Below are 21,807 nucleotides of genomic sequence, written 5' to 3'. Positions count from 1 at the left end.
GGGTGATTATTGCGCATTTCACATCGGCCTCAAGTGGGGCAGCCTATGGGATGCGGGGACACACTCGGGGTGGGTGACCCATGTGATTTGGGGCCCACGAGGGGGGGTTCGGCCGAGGTCCTAACCCATGTGATGTGGGGCCTGGGCTTTGAGATAAAGGGATTAATTCGCCATACTCTAACAGTTCGAGCTTTCAGAGTAAGTGGTTAATTGTCCTGCATCATGATCGGGCAAAACAAATGAATGGGATGGATATGTGACAAACATCATGGTAGGCCCACGACACCAAACTAGCTTCCCTGTACAGGAAGTTCCTGCGGTAGGCTTTTGTGTAGACCTTGAACCAGCGATGTATATGTGTTGTATATCTAGGCCGTCCATCTATTTTGCCAGTTTATTTTAAGGCATGGCTTGAAAAATGAAGTAGATCCAAATCTCAGGTGGACCACTGACCACACCACAAGAAACAATGGTCATTCACTATTAAATACTTTTTGTGGGCTACAAAAGTATTATATCATCCAGGTCTATGTGACCTTATGAACAACTTATATGGCAAATAAACATGACAATGGACCCTAAGAAGTTTTTAACAGTGGGTGCTTAGTGACCAGTGTTTCTTATGGTGTGGTCCACCTGAGATCTGGATCTACTTCTTTTTTTGGCCCATGCCATTAAGTGACATGGCAAAACAAATGGATGGCCTGGATATACAATGTGTACATTGAGTTGGGCCCACATAGTCACACGCATGATACATTGCACGTTTTGCATGCCGGAAGTCGTAAACAAAAGGGGAAAGTGGGAACGAACCTCGACTATTTTTCAAACCCTAAAAGGATGTTTGGATGCATCTTCACCAGGTAAACACAAAAATCAGCTATTCTTTCCAATAAGGTAAGAGGAATTTTCAATGAAAAATTCCAAGAAGATTACTATCCAGTCATTGAAATCTTTGAAATCCCTGAAATTGAAGATTTTTTAAAGTTATTAGACCAAATGATGTGCCGAAACTCCTTGCAAGGTGCTGAAAAAGATTTTTTCAAACAGATTTGAAAGAAAGAAAAAAAGGTATTTTCTTTTTTCTTTTATTTTTTTAATTTTGCAGTTTATATGCTGGGCCATCACTTGATTTTATCATCGAAAATCAACGAAAATGTCAAAATTTTAAAAATATCGGCGAAATCTCGTTGATATCTAGAAGAGAAATGATATTTGTGGTTTCGGGTTTTGTTGAGCCGGTGACAATGAAATTATAGGCGATAATTCGATAAGTTCGCTGACAACTTAAACACTGATCCTATGCCAATGTGGTCTTGTTGACCACATTGCATATCCTTGTCAACTCCCCCTGATGCGCAATATGGGGGCCTGATACAAACTATATGGGGCTATATCGTCCTATATCATACGGATAGTTAGGGAGCCCTTATGTGGCCTGATACTGATATCTGGCAGACTTCACCTGGGGGCCGTTTGGATGAGAGTAAATGGAGGTAAATGGGGGGAATTGGGAGTAAATGGAGGTAAAGGACATTTGAAGTGTGTTTGGATGGGAGTAAATGCATGGAAATGAAATGGTAGTAAATGGGCTAGCAAATGAAATCCTCTCCACGAGAGAGGATTTGGAAGTAAATGGGGGTGAAATGCCTTTTTGAGTTCCTTGGAGAGTCGCAGAAGTAAAGAAAAGTGCCGCTACGTACATGTCCATCGTACCTGTGGCATGCTAATGATACTCCAAAACAGTCTTATTATCGGCTACATCACTAAAATCACACCAATAAAATGATTCAAACAATCCAAAGGTTGACCGTCAAAATGGACAGTTAAAAAATGTTAGCAAGTTACTTGTTTGTGATCCTTACGGTTGTGGCCCACCCGAGGCTCAAAATTTCCTCTTTTTTGGCTAAATTATATTATTTCAATGGCCTTATTATATCATTCTATTAAATATCACATGTGTACACTGATTTGAAATATTAAAGCTGATTTGGATTAATTATATACATTCATGTGAATATATTGAAAAATTCCAATGCATTCCAATTCCTCCCATTTACTCCCATCCAAACAGAATATTTGGATTTAAAATGCATTTCATTTACTTCCATCCACACACAACTGAGTAAGCCATTTACTCTCAATTCATTTACCTCCAATTCCATTTTCCATTTACCTTCATTGACATGCTCCCAATCAAGCCCTTACGTATTGGCTACATCATTGGCCTCACAATGTCGATATATGTCCAAAACATGTTTCAACTTCTTCTGTTTCACATTTTGCCAAAATTGAGTGGCAATTTGTTTTTCACCTATTTAGATAAGGGTTCATGATTTTTTGTAACTATCATTTTGACTTGTTGGAGCCTGGGCTTAACTTCAGTGTTTGGCATGCACATCATTGAGTTTGCCTTATGGCCTTGGTTTGTTGACCTGACAAAACTATTTGAAATTATGGCAATGTGCTCTATAGTAATCACTGGTCACTGCACTGTTCTTGACACACCAACCCATTACGTGGTAATTTGTCACACATATCAAACCCTAACTGTCGATTAGACTTCTCTAATGCTTTTCTTGTAGGAATCTCACCCAATGGTCAAGGGCTGGTATACATAGCAAGTTAACTTGCAATGGGTTGTAGGTGAATGTTTTAAATATAGAAAATAAGATATCCGTGCATATATTAAGATGATGTGGCAATTTTGCTGGTATTAATTGCACCTGCCGGTCCTCGGCCCGCTACAAGAGGGTCGATATCAGGTGGGCTGCTGCTCATCAAAATACTGCAAAGTAATCATGAGAATTAAGTTTCGAATCTTGACCAAGCTAGGGTGTTTCTCTGGAAGTGACAGGCTGCTGTAAAGCCAGTTGTGGTACAAAGGGAGCAAGGGTGCACTATGGCGCAACTTGAAAGCGATGCACGACAAATTGTCCGACTGGTTGTGGTGGAAAGTATGCAAGGCTCTGCTGAGACGTTCCCTAGAAGCTATCAATATCTGGTTGTAGAAGAGAGGGGTTAAGGGTTTCAACTATTCAAGATCCCAGGTCATGCTTGCAAACCACATTTAGGAAGTTACAAAGGCAATTTCCTCTGGAAGAGGTCATAAATTCCGCCAACTAAGTTGGGAACATGTCCAAAAAAAGAAAGGTGAGGGGGGAAATGGCATTGGAAGAGAAAGGTGAAGGAATTAGGCTCTTTCTGCCAGTGGTGGGGGAGAATTGGGTGGGAGCAGGAGACCCATTTGGAGGAGGTCAGGTTGTGGTGCAGCTGAGTCCTACCTTGGGATGGCTGGCTCACCAGGCTTCAGACCAACGCCCACAAACCAGGCTTGGGGAAGAACTTTAGACCCATGGGTGGGACAGGACTAATTTCAAGCCCCGTTAATAACACAATAGGTCCCAGACCAAGGTTTGAGAACATTTTCTGTTGAGGTCCAGTATCAGCCTGGTCCTGGACCATTTATGACCGAAAGGGGACAGGACTGGGCCTGAATTTCACGAACCATCTAATAAACTGGTCGGGACTGGACCTGGGTTTTATGAGCTAGCAACTAAACAGGGTGAGACCTGATTAATAAACAGGCTGATCATGGTCTGGCTTGAATCTGGCTCAACCAGGTATATTGCTTCCCTAGGTTTTAGATGGTCTTTCTTGATAATTGAAATATATCTCTGCTTTTAAAGCTTGGGCATTCCACTTGTGCTTTTGTTCATATAAATCTCTGCTTTTAAAGCTTGGGCATTGTACTTGTACTTCTGTTCATATGTGTATCATATGTTGTTGAACGTCTGAGGACAGATTCTTCTTGCTTTTAATAATTAAATCATCCTCATTGCTATGCATGAAGTTGTTTGACTTGTGTCATTTTCGATGCAGAAAAAGGTTGATCCCACAGTTTTCAAAATTGGTTGCTCCCAGGCGATAAAGAATAAATGGGTGGAGATGGGAAAGGGGCTAGTGTCTAGAAAGGTACAATTTCAAATGAATGATTTTGTTATGCCTTCTATTTTCTGTTTTTATTTGGAATCTGGTAGATAGAAGCTTGCCTTGTACTCCATGTGGGTAATGGTATTGCTGACCGTCTGGCAAAAGGAGTAGCTAGACCTTTATTGGGCTATCCACGACTCTTGTTTATTTTCATCCATCCAAAGCTTATCATAACAAGTTTATTAGTTTTTAGAAAATAAGAATTGCTTTGGATGTCACTTCTATGAAGTTTGGTAATTGTTTGAAACTGGGGAGCATGTAACAAGTTTTTGCGTAGTCTAATCATCTTAACACTGTAAAGCTCTGAAAATTGCCTTAAAGATTTGTCTGTGACTCTGTGTGTGCTGGTACGTCAAGTCTCCCTTTTACTCTTTCGGTCATCATTTCTAATCTTTGATTCATGTAGGTGTTTTAAGAGTGCTGCATATTTTGAAAACTTGTGTTGCGACCAATTTTGAGCTTCTTTCTTCTTTGTGACTGTTAGATATATATATATATATATATTAGTATGTGAGTTTCAAGAGATCTCCATCGACGATATATCTATGTATGTATGTGTGTGTGTGTTGTCATAAAGAAATTGCACTGATCATCCATGTGCAGTTGTTACTTCTTCCATAACTATTTAAATATGGTACTTTTTTGGAACGTCCATTTAGATATGATACTTATAATATATATTTAAATTACTTTTTAAATGATAATTTTGTATATCTATGACTTATTTATCAATCAAGTACTTATGTCCATAGTTAATCTGCTCTCATTTATTAGTAAAAAGAAAAGAAAAAATATGTTTGATAGAAAAATAAAATATGAACAATGCATACTTTCAAAACCATGTGTTGTCAATGACATGAAGATTCAATTTAACAGATACCCTAGACGAAACTGTTTCTTGCATGGTGTTACCAAGTTACCATGTGGGAATCAGTGTTTTAAATATCAACGATATCAGTCGATATAACCGACGATATATATTGTATCCCACCTGTGCGATACAAAATGCACAAATAGTGCCGATATATCCCACCTATTCGATCCAATGAGTATTTTCAATTTTTGATCTATGTTTTTGTTGTAAATCATGTTAAACCAGTGTCAAATGGTTCCAGATATATGATTCTTCATGTTTTCCATGAAAAATCATGGATTTGGAACTTCGATTTTGAGATTTGGGGGAGATGGGTCAAGTTGCGGAAATTTGAGAAAAATCAAAATTTCTCAATTTCTTACAAATCAGTTGCAATCTTTATATACAAACACAAAATTAAACTTGTAACCTGATCTAGTGATTCTTCTTTTGCTTTTGAATGTTTTGCTTGTGTTTCCATACATGTCTTCTTACGTTTATAAATTATATGAATAGACTTTGTTCGGATGTGTGAGTGAGTGAAGAGGTGTGGGCTGGATTATTTGTTTCACGATAAATATCAATGATGAAATATTCTTTGCTTTAGTCCTCACGTTTTTTACTTCTGTAGGTTCAACATGTGGAGGATCGAGTCAAGGATTTGCTTAAACAAATACAAGATGGAGAGGTGCACATATGCTAATGCATTTTCTCTATTGTAGATAGGACATCGATATCATCTATCTAGCATGTGAACCTCCTAGAATGGTGGTACCTGTACATTCTGATCAACATTACCTATAAGGACTGATGGTGCATCTAGTGCCAGAACTAGCCCTCAGCTAGCATAACTGTATCAAAAAACATTGTGAGTAGTGCTTGGAATGCAAATGAAAATGCTTATCATGATGAAAGGACAATATCATATTACATGGGAGAGGAGTTTATGCTTGTGGGTTGTGCTAAGATATTATATATGCTGAGCTTATCATATGCTGGCTTCTATACAATCTATATGAGTAAGCAAAGCATCCTTCAATTCTAGACCGAGGAATCCATTTTCTTCCCACTTCTCTTTTTTATTTAATTTTTCTAATATGAAATTTTGTTGAAGCCTAATTTTGATTAGCAATAATTTTTAGCTACTCAGATCTAGCATTAGATGCCAATAGGTAAACTGGACCTTGAAAGTGAAATCTTTGTTGGTTCCTGAGTTATAGGACAACATTCTCTTTTGCTTCATAGTGGAAGTGGCTACACTCTCTTATTGTGCTCCACCCTGCTTAGAAGCAACTGGTCTGTATCTTTTGATACGTGGTGAACCTTGTTGGGTATACGACTACACCAAAACAAGTGGAAAATGTTCCTCTTTCCTTCTTCTTTTTAAGTTAAAGCATTTCGTTAACACTGCATTATTCATGCAGGTAATTGATGCAAAAGATATCGATGAGCTGAAAAGAAGAAAGCTGATTGCTTTGCAGTAAGCCCCATTTCATGCACTTAGCTTGTTCATACTTACTTTTTACATTCTGGTAATCCATCTTTGTGATAACACTGAGTTGATCAGTAAACAAGTCTTTACCAGTGTTTTAAATATCGACGATATCGGCTGATATATCCCATGATATTTCTTGTATCCCACCTGTGCAATACGAAACGCACAAATAGTGAGATATATCCCACATGTTTGATTTGGTGAGCATTTTTTATTTTCAATCCTTTTTTTTTCTTCTGTAAATCATGTTAAATCAGTGTCAAATTGTTACAAATCCATGTTTTTTCATGTTTTGCATGAAGAATCATGGATTGAGAGCTTCGATTATGAGATTTGGAGGAGAATGATCAAGTTGCGGAAAATTGAAAAAATTAAAAATTTCCCAATTTCTCACAAATCGGTTGCATTCTGTGTCCAAACATAAAATCAAACATGTATGTAACCTGATTTACTGATTCTTCTTTTTCTTTTGAATATATTACTTGTATTTCCACACATCTTCTTACATTTATAAATTATATGAATATACTTGCATCAATTCAGTTAGACAACGCATAGATTAGGACCCCATATAAAGAATACCTATTATGTGCACTTGTTTTTTGTAATGTTTTGATTTATAGGTCTGTATTGATGTATTTTTTAATAATCACCGAAATTTCATTGAAAAATTTGACCAATTTCCAATGTTTCCCCATGTTTCCAACAACAGCAATACATTACGTGATACAACCGATATATCCCATGCGATAACCGATACGTATCCGTATCCCAAGGATGCGATACGTAACGTGATACCGATATTTCGAACACAGGTCTTTAGTATGCTTTCTTCATCAGAAGTGCCTTTTTGTTAGTACTGGAGCTGAGCATGATATATGTACTGGCAAAATAATGTTGTTGAATCTAGTATTGTTTATATTTTTGAGTTTTTTTTTTCTTGCTGAATTGTGCAGGACATGGAAGGGCTATTCACTAAGGAAAGGTCCTAATTTTGCTCCGAAAAGGGTGAAGGCCGTCACTGACTTAACTCGAGAACATTTGCAGAAGTATGCCTCCCTTTTTTTTTTCTTTTTTTTTTTTTTAAAGGGCTGTGCTTTTTATTTTCTATCTGAACTTCAAAACAATAACAGATGCTGTCTTTTGCTGTGACATGTATAATCCAAAATATAGCTTAAGGCTACTAATATGATCCATTCATCAACTCTAATATTTTGTTAAGATATCCCCCTGAAAGGTAACCCATGAATTCACTACTTGCTATCCAATTTTTCAAAAAATAAAATAAAATAGTGACCACTTGTTGGCTAATGCTGTGTTTTGATGCAACTGTCAAATTGAATTGAAATTACTAGATTAAAGTGCAGAATTACCAAATTGTAATTTCCTCCCTGCCATTCCTATTGAGGGTATCTACTCCAGAGTGTAATTAAAGTTGGGATGAAAGAAACAACTGCTATTTGAAGGCTTCCTTGTAACTAATACTTGGAAGCATCTTTGCTATTTCCTCTTGGTTAAACTGAATTTTTGCAATTCAATTTGTGCATCTGATGCCAGCCTAAACCCCCCTTTCAATACCTTTACAACCCACAGTAGGCGCTGCCCAACTAAAATACAACGGCCCCATTTAACTCGATCCTGTTTGACCATGTGATTTGTGACCTGTTGTCTTATTTTAACCCCTTCAAATGAATCTCAACAAGAGTTAGCATCAGTATCATGCTGACTGCACAATGGCATCAATTTGTGTCCCAAATTACCACATTTATATTCCTTGTCCTCCACCTTGCTGCATTTTTTTTATTTTTTATTTTTGTTAAAGGTAATGATAACTTGGTGAAAAACAAAACGAATTATGACAGTGAAAAGATAAAGAGGAATCCTCTATCCTGGAAGAAGATTGAATCTATACTCCAGCTACTTTCTTAGAGCTCCAGAGGACAATTTTCAAAGGCTCTCAAGGACATTGTCATCCCATCACTTCCATTCTGGCACCAAGGAACACTGCCCCTGGTGTTCTAGCGGAATTATGGAACACTAACCTTGCTGCAAAAGTTACACGGACTTTTTTTTAGATCCATCCATGTGTGCATCTTGAAGGCCTTATGGATCTAAATGTGTGAATCCTGTGCATGCTGAAGTCTGATCCAGCGCATTCTGTACGTGTCGTAAAACAGTTATTCCATCCTACCCTGCTTCCCTTCCATTTTCCATGTTATTCCTTGTTAACCAGTTGTTTTCCAGATTGGTTTTGAACGTTGGGAACCTGAACTTTCTTGATCTTGAGCTCCCTCAATTTTGATTTGTTTGGCTCTGATTCTTGTGTAAATTGATATGTATGCGGCTACATAGACCATAGTTTGCCAACCCGGACTTGGCAGGTCAACCAGACTGATCAAGAAATTTAATTTTTAATTATGTGTTTTACCATAAATTTACAAATAAAACAAAAGCATTCAAAAAATCTGAAAAATGAGCCCTGCCACCACATGCACTATCATGGCAGACGGATAAAAGATCCAAGCCTAACATTAGGTTGGACCCGCTATGAAGATGCCTTGGCTAAAAATTCATGCCAGTTGACTTTTCAGCTGGCCACAATTTACGAATTAAATGGATGGCTAGAACTAGAGTGTTTGATGATTTCTAGGATTGTCAGCTACACAGATTACAGCTTATGTTTGGAACAGATCATTTACATGGTTAGATTGATCTTATATACAGCTTGGATTTTGTTCCCATATGCCATAGTGGCGCATGTCGTGGCATGTTCACATGAATGCCCTAGAAAACCTCCTTCCAGAAGTCAAAAAGGTGCGGGAAATTGGAGCCTTTTCTGATGCCCAGGTGTGTACAACCCTGTTCATGTACACGCCACTGCTGGTGGTATTGTGGCATACATGTGCAATATCCGATCACTTCATCAAGTGGGTGACCGGTGTCTAGATTCTCTAGCCCTAAAATTTTGTAGTTTTACTAATCCAATGGACTAGAGTGTAAAAACAAATAAATGGCTAGAGAAAAGCTTGTGTTATAAATTTGTTCCAAACACTGTCACCAATCTGATGAGTGGGCACGCTTGATTTTTGGCACAAAATATTTACACGCGGTGGTCCACCTGATGAACTGCTTGGATCTTTGATGTAGAGCGGGTCGCGGACAATTACATGGCCAAGATGGATCAGAAAAGGCCCGGTCGACGACAGAAGTGATCCAGACCGTCGAACCTTAAATCGAGCGTATCTTGCAATCCGGAATGAGTTATTTGACGTAAAATATATGATTTTGGGGTAGAACGAGCTACTGAAGCCAACCAACCCAGCTACGCTGGGTTGCGCAGCCCGGAATTGCGAAAAACCCCTGGATCGACGGTCGTTTCCCTGTTTTAATTTCATTTTTACTATAAATAGTAAGTTTTAGTTTGATTATAACTCTTCATCCGTCGGGCTTTAGGAGTTGCGCCCAACGTGAAAAGAGCTTAGAATAATTAGGAGACCGGTTTGGTGAAGCCAAATAGGACACTTAATTTTTGGCCGAAAACCTTGCGCACTAGTAGACATCACGACCGTCTATAAATAGTAAGTTTACTATTTATAATAAGTCGCGGATTCTAGGAGTTTGAGTTGTAGTTTGATTCTGATTTCTTTCCCATTGCTTGGTTCCCCTATTTAAAGGGTTGTGAACTCGTTTTTATTCATCAATTAATCAATTTCGAATTTCTTAGAATTTATTTCTATTTTCTGCTTTCTTTCCTCGGGGATTCGAGAAGTCTCTGTGAGGAGTCCAAAGAAGCTCCGTAGATTCGGAGTAGTTATCCTCATCACGTTCATCCCTGCGTCAATCTTGCTCATGTTTACCAGATTGGATCATGCACTAGCATGTACTTGGGCAGGGCTGTAACGCCCATAAGATTAGCAAAAGTCAGAAATTGGTTATAGAGAAATATGGCGATACTCAAGAGTGTGATGGATGATACACAGGCAGTTAAATTTTTGAGAAATTGCACACGTGGTGGCATAAAAGTGATCCAGGTGAAACTGCCCAAATGATGGGTACCAGTTTAGATGTATTGTGACCCAAAAATTACTCTTATTTGGTTATATACTAATTAGATTTCTGGACATTAATTGGACAGTTAAAAATGAAAATATCCAATGGTCTTATTTAAAAAAGTGTCCATTAACGAGAGGTAAGGATTCTTCAACCAATCTGATTTTTAAATTGTAACTTAGCGACATTTGTCAGTTTAATTTGGGTTAATATTTTAAGTGCCTGTGGTTTAAATAACTCCCCTTGGAAATAACCAACTGGCATCTCCTTCATCTCTTTTGCTTGTCTAGCTGAGTCGAGCAGGTTGAAAGGAATCATTTAAGACTTGGCTTACTTGGGCTACTCACACTGTGGTTAGATGCAAATTGAGTGTAACTTGATCTGGTCACCCATTTGGTGACAAGGTTGAGTAGACTTGCCCAAGTCCCGGGTCAACCTACACGGTAGGCAAACTATGATATAGACAATATAGACACTAAATATTTAAATTTATTTATTTTTATGGAATACATATATTCATGTATGCAAATATTCTTGTATCTAAAAATACAAAAGACTCATAAACAGACATCTGCGGAACCACTTTGTTCAGTTTTCCTCTTATATATATATATATATACACACACACACACACACACACACACACACGGAAACGCTCACCTGCGAACCAGTTCGTACGTACTACATACGAACTTTTTTGAGAACCCATCATACGTGATGTGGATCCAAAATCTGAACCGTTCATGTGAAGCAGCACCTCGTGAAACGCCCTGGGACCAAGTTTTACTTTGATCTAAAACTTTGATGGGCCATGAAAAATGAAAACAGTTTCCTCCCTTGATTTGCATTTCTCTTTGCTATGGCCCACCAGAATTTTAGATCAGGGTGAAAATTTGTTACATAAGGTTTCACGGGATTCCGCTTCACATGGACCGTTCAGATTAGACACCCATGACACGTGTGCAAAGGTGCGCACGTGCGTAGGTGCGCAGGGGAGCATGACTCTCTCTCTCTCTCTCTCTCTCTCTCTCTCTCTATATATATATATATATATATATATTTATATATATTTGGTTGCAAAATTATGTAAAATAAATGCATGTCTGTGGCCTATTATAGTGACAGTTATTGTTTGGTTGCATGTGGTTTTAAGGGGTGATTGGAAGGGTCTAGAATTTAAAGACTATAACTACAATGCTCGAGGCGCGACCTTGGAAGCAGGCCATCTCCATCCTTTACTCAAGGCATGAACTTCGCTGTTTGCCCTATTTCTTTTATATTTATCATGTGATGTCCAGTAAGCTTCTAGTCATTGAAATATCTGAGCAACATTTACTGTAGAAACTCTTGGCTGAACTCATTTAGTAAAGAAGCGCTCCATCACAGCAACTAATGCCCTCTTTTGTCACAAGCAGCAACATTGAGCATTTTGTTACATAATGTTATCATACATGATACAACTAATTTTAGAACCTGAAAACTCAACTTCAGATTGATAGTAAATGGCACAGACTTTTGCATTATTTCTCAGGAGAACAATTACAACATGTTTCTTATTTATGAAAATGATAGGTGACCACTATGGGACTCCATTTGCAGCTAAATTCACTTACATTGGCCAACGGCTTACCTCTACTCAAGAGGAAGGCTTATCTCTATGCATGTAAGGGGAAGAAACTGTTGCCCTATGGAAGTTTCAAAACTTGGTTGTCTGATCAAATTTGGGAGCAGTGTAACTGGTTGATGGTGCATTGCCCTGTCACAAGTACCTATTTTGCTTCTTCATTTTCTTTGGTCTATCTAGAGAAATGAATGCTTGATTGATTAAAAAAAAGCTGGGATATATCATGTATGCACTCATCAATTAGATGTTGTCCTATTTGAACTCTTTGAAGAGATGATAGATTGAGATGAAAGTACCTTTTAGTATCTCTATTCATTTTATTGCTTAGATCTATGTAGAGCCACAGTCTTGGATTTGATTTCCCAAGTTGGGTGGCATCTTCATTTCTGGTTTCCCTCGTGTAGCTTAGCCTTAGCAAACTATCAATCTGCATCTAACCATACCAACTTTTTGAATAAGCAATGACAATTTAATAATAGAGGAAAAGTGGAAAACAGTGGCTCTAGATGTGTAACAAGATACATACAAAGATTGCTTAGATACGCCCAGTGTTCAAAATATTGGTATCGCGTTATGCGTTGCATTCTTAGGATACGGATACGTATCGGTTATCGCATGGGATATATTGGTTGTATCGTGTAATGTATCGTTGTTGTTGGAAACATGGGGAAACATTGGGAAATTGGTTGAATTTTTCGATGAAACTTTGGTGATTATTAAAAAAGACATCAATACACACTTATAAATCAAAACATTACAAAAAACAAGTACACATAATAGGTTTTCTTTGTATGGGATCCTAATCTGTGTTATCTAACTGAATTAATGCAAGTCTATTCAATGTCTATTCATATAATTTATAAATGTACGAAGACGAGTGGAAACACAAACAATACATTCAAAAGCAAAAGAAGAATCACTAGATTAGGTTACAGACATGTTTGATGTGATGTTTGAACACAGAGATTGCAAACGATTTGTGAGAATTGGGAAATTTTGATTTTTTTTTTTTCAATTTTTCACAACTCAAAATCGAAGCTCCCAATCCATGATTTTTCATGCAGAACATGAAAAATCATGAATTTGTAACAATCTGACTCTAATTTAACATGATTTACAAAAAATAAGAGCATCGAAATTCGAAAATGCTCACTAGATCGAACATGTGGGATATATCGCACTACTTGTCCGTTTCGTATCACACTGGTGGGATACAAGATATATCGTGGGATATATGGGCCGATATCGTCGATATTTAAAACAGTGGATACGCCACCCTTAGCCAAAACATTAGCTCATGAGTTGGCCTTAGGGGCAATAAGCTAAGAGAAATAGGAAAATTTGACATCAGTCCCTTATTTTCACGCATGCTTCCAAGTTCTCCGCTAAGAAAGAGCGCACTTGAAATCACTCTCTATAATTAGCCAATCCAAGGATCCAAAGTGCGACTTAGCCAAGGATAACTAGTCTTAATTGCTTATAATTCCGTCAGGTTGTAGTTGAGCTTCCCCAAGGACTGGAGAAAGCAATCTTAATCATGCCATTAGATTCCGATGACTCCAATGCAAATTCAGCAAGGTTCCCCATTGAGACCCATCAACGTCGAGCTTCAGTCATCCTACTGGAGGAAGCATCCATCTAAGGCCCTGTTTGTTAAATCTGAATTCTGAAGCCTGAATCTGAAATTTGAAGTAAAAAAAACTTGTTTGGTAATTATGGCTGAAGTCTAAAAATTAAGTATTGAATTTGAAACATCCTGTTTGTTAAGAAACATCTAAAATGTCTGAAATATGTTAATTTGACACATTTGCCCCTATCTCCTGTTTGGAAATGTTTTACATTATAAAGAAATTATTTTTTATCAAATAAAAATAAAATCATTCTATTTAATTCAAATAAACTAAAGTACTTAATAGAAATTAACATACCATTATTCATAAAAAAACAGATAAAAAATCAATGATGTTTATTTTCCATCGAACCTGTTTATAAGGTCACATAGAGCTTAAAATATATATGGATCTAAATAAATATCATCTTGATCTAAAACTTCTGTGGCCTCCAGAAAATTTCAACAGGAGGCTTAAAATCCCCATTACTTCATGTGGTGTGATTCACTTGGACCTTAGATCTGTTCCATTTTTGGTATTATGCCCTAAAATGATCTTTCAAAATATACGAACGGTGTGGATAAAATATATAGATCATAATGGCCCCACAGAGCCCATGACATGATCGTACATCTTTAGTAGGTGGATCCAGTCTTGGATTGCCTCCTTGCACTGTGCAGACGTAGATTTCCTGGAAAGCCTTTTGCAGGAAGTTCCTGCGCTTGGAAAAAGGTGGGGCCCACCATGATGTTTATGAGAAATCTAATCTGTCAATCGATTTTGTGAGATCATTTTAGGACTTGAGACCAAAAGTGAGTAGGTTCCAAGACTCAAGTGGGCCGCACTAAAGGAAAAGGTGGGTAGGGAAATTCCTACTGTTGAAACGTGCATGGGATCGACAGTGATGTTTAAATGCCATCCATACTGTTCATAACGTCATTCCTACTGGGATAAACTCGGAACACAAATATTACTCTGACTAAAAACTTCTGTGGCCCCACAAATATTTCAAATGTGGACGTTCAATCCTCACTTTTTCGTTCCACTTGGGTATTGAATCGAGCTCACTTTCAGTCCCATGTCCTAAAATAAACTCACAAAATGGATGGGCGGGGTGGATTTCTCACAAACATCAAGGTGGGCCCTACCTACGTTTCCAGCGCAGGAACTTGCAAAAGGCTTTCGCAGGAAATCTCGTCCCAACAACGTAGTAGATTTGGATGGGGATTGCTTGCTGACTTGCCACATTGAGGTGGCTATTGAACAGTGTTGTGTGGCCCCACCACAACGTACATGTTTCATCCATGCCATCCATCTATTTTTTTAGATCATTTTAAGGAATGATCCAAGAAATGTGGAATATCCAAATTTCATGTGGACCGGATCATAGGAAATAGTGGTGATTGAATGCCCACTATTAAAAGCTTTGTGGGGACAAATGGTTCTGGATGAACCTAATATTTGTGTTTTCCCTTCATCCATGGTTGCGTGACCTAATCAACAAGTTAGATGGTAAATAAATATTACAATGGGCCTAGGAAGTTTTTAATGGTGTGCGTTCGAACACCTCTGTTTTCTTGTGGTGTGGTCCACATGAGATTTGGATCTATCGGTGCAGATAAAACACATTATGATGGGGGCACAAAGAGCATTGTTCAATCCATCCTCACCGTTGGCAACGTCAGTGTACAATCTGCATGGGATGCGGATTTCATGCAGAAGCCTTTAGGAGGAAGTTTCTGCCCATGGATTTTGGGTGGGGCCCCCTCGATGTTTGTGAAAAATCCAACCCGTCCATCCATTTTAAGAGCTCATTTTAGGATATGCGATAAAAAATAAGGTGGATCCAAAACTCAAATGGGCCACACGAGAGGAAATAGTAGGGATTTAGTGACCACCATTGAAATAGTTATATGGCCACAAAAGTTTTGCATCGGTCTAAGTTTTTGGTGTTTTCACTTCATCTAAGTGAAAATGACCTTATAAATGGGTTGGATGGCATATAAACATCAAAGTGGAGCCTAAGAAGGTTTCAATGGGAGGCATTCCTTTCCACAGTTTTATCCCATATGGCCCACTTGAGTTTTGGATCCTCATTTTTGGTAGCATGTCATGAAATAAGCTCAAAAAATGGATGGGCGGGTTGGATTTCTCATAAACATCACGGTGGACCCCACCTTAGATCCCAGCACAGGAACCTCCTGGGAAAGGCTTTAGCATGAAATCCGCCCGCATGCGATCCAGCGATGCCTGTGGAGAAGGGCAGCCATGTTAGTGGATCTGTGGGGCCTACCATGATGTTTATTTTTTATCCACACCGCCCATCCATTTTTTCATATCATTTGGGGGCATAAGCTAAAGTGGGCCACACTGCAGGAAATAGTGAAATTTGGCATCTATCGTTGAAAAATTCTTAGGGCCATAGAAGCCCTGATCTAGCTGATATTTGTTTTTTTTTTCCTTTTTCATCCAGGTACATGTGACCTTATGAAGAGGTTACATGGGAAATAAACGTCACATTAGATTATAGGACAGTTTCAACAATAGTTATTCAATTTCCGTTGGTTTCTATGGTGTGGTCCACTTGAGTTTTACATGTGCCTCATTTTTGGGCTCATGCTCTAGAATGATCTGAAAAAGTTGATGGACGGTGTGGATCTAACACATAAATCATTGTGAGGCCTAAAGAAGTTTAACATGTTAAAAATTGGGTTATGTATTACACAAACTATTCTAAAGAAAAAAGATCTCCATATTAACTTGAGGATGGGTAATTTTGGAAGCAAAATTTTTTTTTTTAATGGAAAAAATCATGGAGCGCATTCCGTATTTCACCATTAAGCCAGACCCATGTCACCGAAAAATCACATAGCGCTTTCCGAATTCAACGTTAACAAACAACACTTAATAGAGAGCATTTTCTCAATTCCGCATTAAGTAATATTTTGTGGAGTTAATAAAGAGGCCCTAACTGTCCTCATCCAGAAAACAGAAAAAAGAAGAAGAAGAGAGAATCAATATATTTCATCTCCGTGCAGTTGCAATTCTTGATATCATGGGTGCTTATAAACTCTTCTCATTTCAGGTGCGGGAACAATTCCGAAAAATCTTCCTTCAAATGGGGTAAGGCTCTGCTAACTCTGTCTAGTCGTTTAACTGTTTATATGTATTATCTTGGAGAATATTGTTATTGAAATTGCTAGATGTTCCTGAATGCCCTGCATTGTCTCCGATGCAGTTTTGAGGAGATGCCAACAAATAACTTTGTCGAAAGCAGGTTTCCATCTTATCCTACACTTCAAGTTTTGTTGCCAAACTTTAGTGTGGTGCCATTGCAGCCTATGTTACTTGAGTAAGGATACAGGGATGGGCACAACTTTGCAAGGTATACATGTTCGGTATGGATAACAGTCTTGGTGCCAGGCTCAATTGACCCACAAATCTCAGGGGAAATATTTTGCTATTTTATTATTAAAATAATTCAAGCACTTTCATCCTCAGCATCATCATCATCATCATCATCACCATCACCATCATGGCATCCTCTAAGCCGTTTCCCAATTAGTTGGGGATGGGTACATAAATCCTGTTCTGCCATTCCACTTGATCAAGGCCCTTGACTTCCATGAGGCCATAAGTCAATCAAATCTTTTCATTCTACCTCCATCCACATCCTTTTGGGCCTTTGTCCCATAAGCCATCGGTTCTAGAATACTGTATTAAATGTTTTGTATGTTTCAATTACTTTTGTATGTAAATATCTTGATACAACTGAACAATATATGAGCAGTAAACCTGAGGGATTAGGTGGATGGCTTGAGGCATATATGAGTGGTAAACCATGTCAAGGGTCGTGGCTTGAGCATCTAGGAAGGCTTTATATTATTTAGTCATTGGTAGAGGATGTATATGGGTAGGGAAAAGGTTTCCATGCATTAAACTGAGGAAAAAAGATCAACTTCTACTAATCAAATGGCAGTTACCTATCTTCTTCTTATCTATTTTCATATGGATATAAATATATCCATTCCACCATCCCATGAGTCTGCATGATCTTTTGCTGAAATGGATGGGGCTTGATTAATTTGATTATGCTTTATGTTGCAGCTTTTGGAATTTTGATGCCCTGTTCCAGCCGCAGCAACACCCTGCTCGTGATTCACATGATACTTTCTTTCTACAAGGTCAGTTCGCCTCAGCTGCCAACTCAACCCAGTACTTTTCTACTTCTGCACATGCTAGAAATTAATCATTTTGACTCTCATATTTGCAGATCCTTCTACTACAAAACAGCTGCCTGAAGACTATGTTGAGAGGGTGAAGCATGTTCATGAATCTGGTGGTCATGGGTCTAGAGGGTATGTTTTATATTCTGCTGTTTAATCCTATATTAGAAGTTTCTCAGACGAGTCCCTTTTAGTGTAGATATGGTTATGAATGGAAAAGGGAGGAGGCAGACAAGAACTTGCTCCGGACCCACACAACTGCAGTTTCGTCAAGGATGCTTTACTTGCTTGCACAGGTACACTAAACCTTGATATGTCCACTCCAGTTCATTCTCCTGAAACTGTTCAAGCAATTGGTTTCTTGTATTCTCCTTTGGCAGGTTTCTTTTCCTTTTCCCCAATACTATGGCAGACTATTCTAATAAAAACAACACGCACACACACGGAGAGAGAGAGAGAGAGAGAGAGAGAGAGAGAGAGAGAGAGAGAGAGAGAGAGAGAGAGAGAGAGAGATCATTTTGTAACGGTAACGATGGCCGTAACAGCCACCACCATTACCTTTACAATACGGGTTGTAACGGTCTCTCTCCATTTTTATATTGAAAAAAAAAAAAAACCCTCTATCAGCCCTGTAATGGACCATTACGGGTAATTTTTTTTTCCATAACGGCACAACCCTGTAACGTATAACAGTTGCCACCGTTACCTTTACGTAAATGCGTTTATGGCCCTAAGAGAGAGAGAGAGAGAGAGAGAGAGAGAGAGAGAGATGGCGAAAAAAATGCAGGGTGGAGCAGGAGGGGTGGTGGCCCAAAAGTTCTTTGTATAGGGCGTCAGGGGTGTGATGGAAAGAGGGGGGGGGGGGGGGCTGATTCAATGTGATGAAGGGAGGTTGTTAGTACACAGACTTGTGTACACCCAAGGTGTACACAACACCCGTGGTGTCCATTGTATAAGATTGGTATTAGTCATAAGGTAAATTGGAGAAGTTCTTGGTGAAATCTTTTCATTCCATGCCATTGGGCATTTTTATTGTAGATGGCAAAGTGCATACTCTCTCTTAGGTCCTCTTGAACTCCCTCAAAGGTGGTGCCATTCGTATGGTTAGTGGGTTGGAACCAACGTTTGAAGTATCGGTATTGCTACAAGTTTCGTTGGCGGGGAATAGAGAAACAATATCGATATCGCCGATAATATCGTTGATAATCAGAAATGCGGGAAAACATGGGGAAAACGGTAGAATTTTTAATGAAACTTCAGGAGATGCTAAAATACACATATTTGCATATTTAGGAATAAAAAATTTGAAAAAAGAATGAATACACAATAAGTTTCCATTTAATGGGTGCTTAAAAGCATGTGTCATTGTAAGGAACAATCTAACCATCCAATCATCCATGCAACCTTCCATCCAAACATCCATCGATATTGCAGAATATCGATTACTCAAGATATTTTTCCAAGAAATCATTGACAATTGGAAATAAAGCGAAACATTGTGGTCTTGATATCGCGCATGTTGCGATAACGAGAATATTGAGATATTATCAATATTAGCAATGACAAATTGAAAACTGTATACAACAATGTGCTCATAAAAAATTTTGAAATATATATATTTTTTTAATAAACAAACTCATTGGCAATATTATTGAAATATCGCCGATACACTTGTGATACAAGCGTCACCTAGAATTTACACAGTAAAAAATATTGGTGATATCAATACATTGGCAATACAAGCGACACTTGGAATTTACATAATTGAAAATATTGGCGATATCGATATGTTGGCTATACTTGGTGATACATTGCTGATGCCTGTAACTTCTAATACTACCGGTGTTATCGGTATCGCCAAGCTGAAGATAAAGATAATATCGGAGATAATTCAAACAATGGTTGGAACAGGGTGTCAACGATCGGAAACTTGAGAAATAGGAGCTTCATGGTCATCAATGTTTGTCCTTTGCATTGGCAAAGCAAGGAGTTGGTAAACCATCTATTCATGCATTGTCATTTTCAAGGGAGGTGTAGGAAAGTTTATTACTTTGAGGGGGGGGGGGTGCCTCGTGGGTTATGCCTTGGTCCATCAAAGGATTTTATGGGCAGTGGCATGATGGAGGTTTTGAAAATTTCAATAGTGGCATGGAGGATGTCAGGGCTTTGGTCTATATGGAGGGAAAGAAACAACATATGCTTTCAGGACATTTTGCCCATTCAAAGGAAGTCTTCCATAGAGAGAAATTGAATGTTATAAAATGGGTTGCGGTAGCTTTTAATTTAAAGGTTTCTAGTCATAGTGGGCTTGGGTTGCATTGTAATGCCTTTTTTTTTTCTTCTTCTTTTTTGTTTTTGTGTTCGTTTGGATTTGCTGCTTCAATTAATAAAATTGTCATCCTTGAAAAAATTTGTTTCAGGTTATAGCATCATGTTATCATCCATCTTTGGCTTGTAATAATAGATTCCATAGAAAATGATGGAGAAAAGAGAAGAAGAAAAGAATAAAAATGAGAGGAAAAGGAGGAGTGGAGAGAGCTTGGAATGCTCTACACACCCCCACATCCCTTTTATTAGTGTAATCAATACAAGAAAATTACAATTATACCCATCTGACGAAAAGATAAAATAAACCAATGATTTATGGGCCTAAAGACTATGGCCCAAACATATGACAAAGGCCCAACATATGAGGACCACATCAGTGACTGTGGGACCACGTATAGTCATAATGCATCAATACTCTCTCGCAAGCTAGAGCATATATATCATAGATGCGCAGCTTGATAAAGAATCTATCCAGATGAGCTCGACTTAAAGCCTTCGCAAACTTGCCCACCACTTGAACTTGGGACTTAACAAATGGTGTGAATATTTTTTTGTTAGCAACCTTCTCCTTAATGAAGTGACAATTGACTTCAATGTTCTTGGTTCTTTCATGATAGATTTGATTGTTGGCAATGTGAGATGATGCGTGATTATCAAAATACAATCTCATAGGAGCATCTGCCTCAAACCCAAACTCACACATTAATGTCATTAGCCAAATAAGTTTGCATGTTGCGTCTACGTTGGACCGAGCAACAATATTTTACTTCTTGCATTTCCATGTAGTTAAATTTCCTAACCCGTGGTTGACTGCTTCTTATAAGGAGAGCTAGCTCAGTTTGCATTAAAAAACACTTCTACTCTAAGATGTCCATTTTACTTGTCGAGATTTCCATGGCCAGGAGCTTTCTTTAAATATCTAAGTATGTGAAGCATGGCCTCCATATGAGACATATGGGGAGCCTACATAAACCGATTAACTACACTGACCAGATAAGTGATGTCCGGTCGTGTAATTGTTAAATAGATTAATTTGCCAACTGATCGGCGATATTTCCGTGAATCATTAAATAATTTCATGTCATCTGCACTCAACTTTGAATTAGTATCCATGGGAGTTTTAGCTGGCTTATACTCCAATAGACCTACCTCTTCTACTAAATCCATTACATACTGTGACAAGTTAATTCCCGCTTTTGACCTTGCAACCTCAATACTTAGAAAGTATCAAAGGCAACCTAAATCTTTTGTACAAAAGTGTTACTGCAACTGCAAGAACTTCTTTAACTCAAAAATGCATGTATTATCACAATCAATAACAATTATATCATCCACATATATAATTAACATAATAATATTTGTCTTGCTCTATTAAACAAAAATCAAATGTTTTGCTTGACTACATTTCATCCCAAACTGGGGCACCACCCTACTGAATTTGTCGAACCAAGCATGAGGAGACTGTTTTAATTTATAAATTGACTTCTTTAGGTGACAGACTTTATTTGACTCCACCTAAGCAACAAAGATGGGCATTTGCTCCAAATACAACTCTTCAAGCAGATTTCCATGAAGAAAGGAATTCTTCACATCCAATTGGTACAAAGGCCAGTCTAAATTTGCAGCAA

At 38.2% G+C, this 21,807-nt stretch overlaps 1 protein-coding gene across 3 annotated transcripts in view; it reads left to right on the top strand.

Moving 5' to 3' along the window:
- LOC131254379 (phenylalanine--tRNA ligase alpha subunit, cytoplasmic) overlaps positions 1-21,807 on the top strand; it is a 51,648-nt gene that overhangs the window by 16,759 nt on the left and 13,082 nt on the right. For 2 of the 3 annotated variants that reach the window (XM_058255377.1, XM_058255369.1), the window contains exons 4-13: positions 3,883-3,975; positions 5,478-5,534; positions 6,271-6,326; positions 7,298-7,390; positions 11,545-11,635; positions 16,711-16,748; positions 16,864-16,902; positions 17,733-17,809; positions 17,899-17,983; positions 18,051-18,147. In XM_058255377.1, coding sequence (XP_058111360.1) covers positions 3,883-3,975; positions 5,478-5,534; positions 6,271-6,326; positions 7,298-7,390; positions 11,545-11,635; positions 16,711-16,748; positions 16,864-16,902; positions 17,733-17,809; positions 17,899-17,983; positions 18,051-18,147 — 726 coding nt within the window. The remainder of the gene's footprint in view (positions 1-3,882; positions 3,976-5,477; positions 5,535-6,270; positions 6,327-7,297; positions 7,391-11,544; positions 11,636-16,710; positions 16,749-16,863; positions 16,903-17,732; positions 17,810-17,898; positions 17,984-18,050; positions 18,148-21,807) is intronic. The other variant, XM_058255375.1, reaches the window with a different exon arrangement.

The sequence above is a fragment of the Magnolia sinica genome, chromosome 1 (assembly GCF_029962835.1).
Source record: "Magnolia sinica isolate HGM2019 chromosome 1, MsV1, whole genome shotgun sequence".
NCBI classification, from domain to species: Eukaryota; Viridiplantae; Streptophyta; class Magnoliopsida; order Magnoliales; family Magnoliaceae; genus Magnolia; species Magnolia sinica.
Note: the sequence above shows the minus strand (reverse complement) of the source record. Positions and strands in the feature narration are given on the sequence as shown.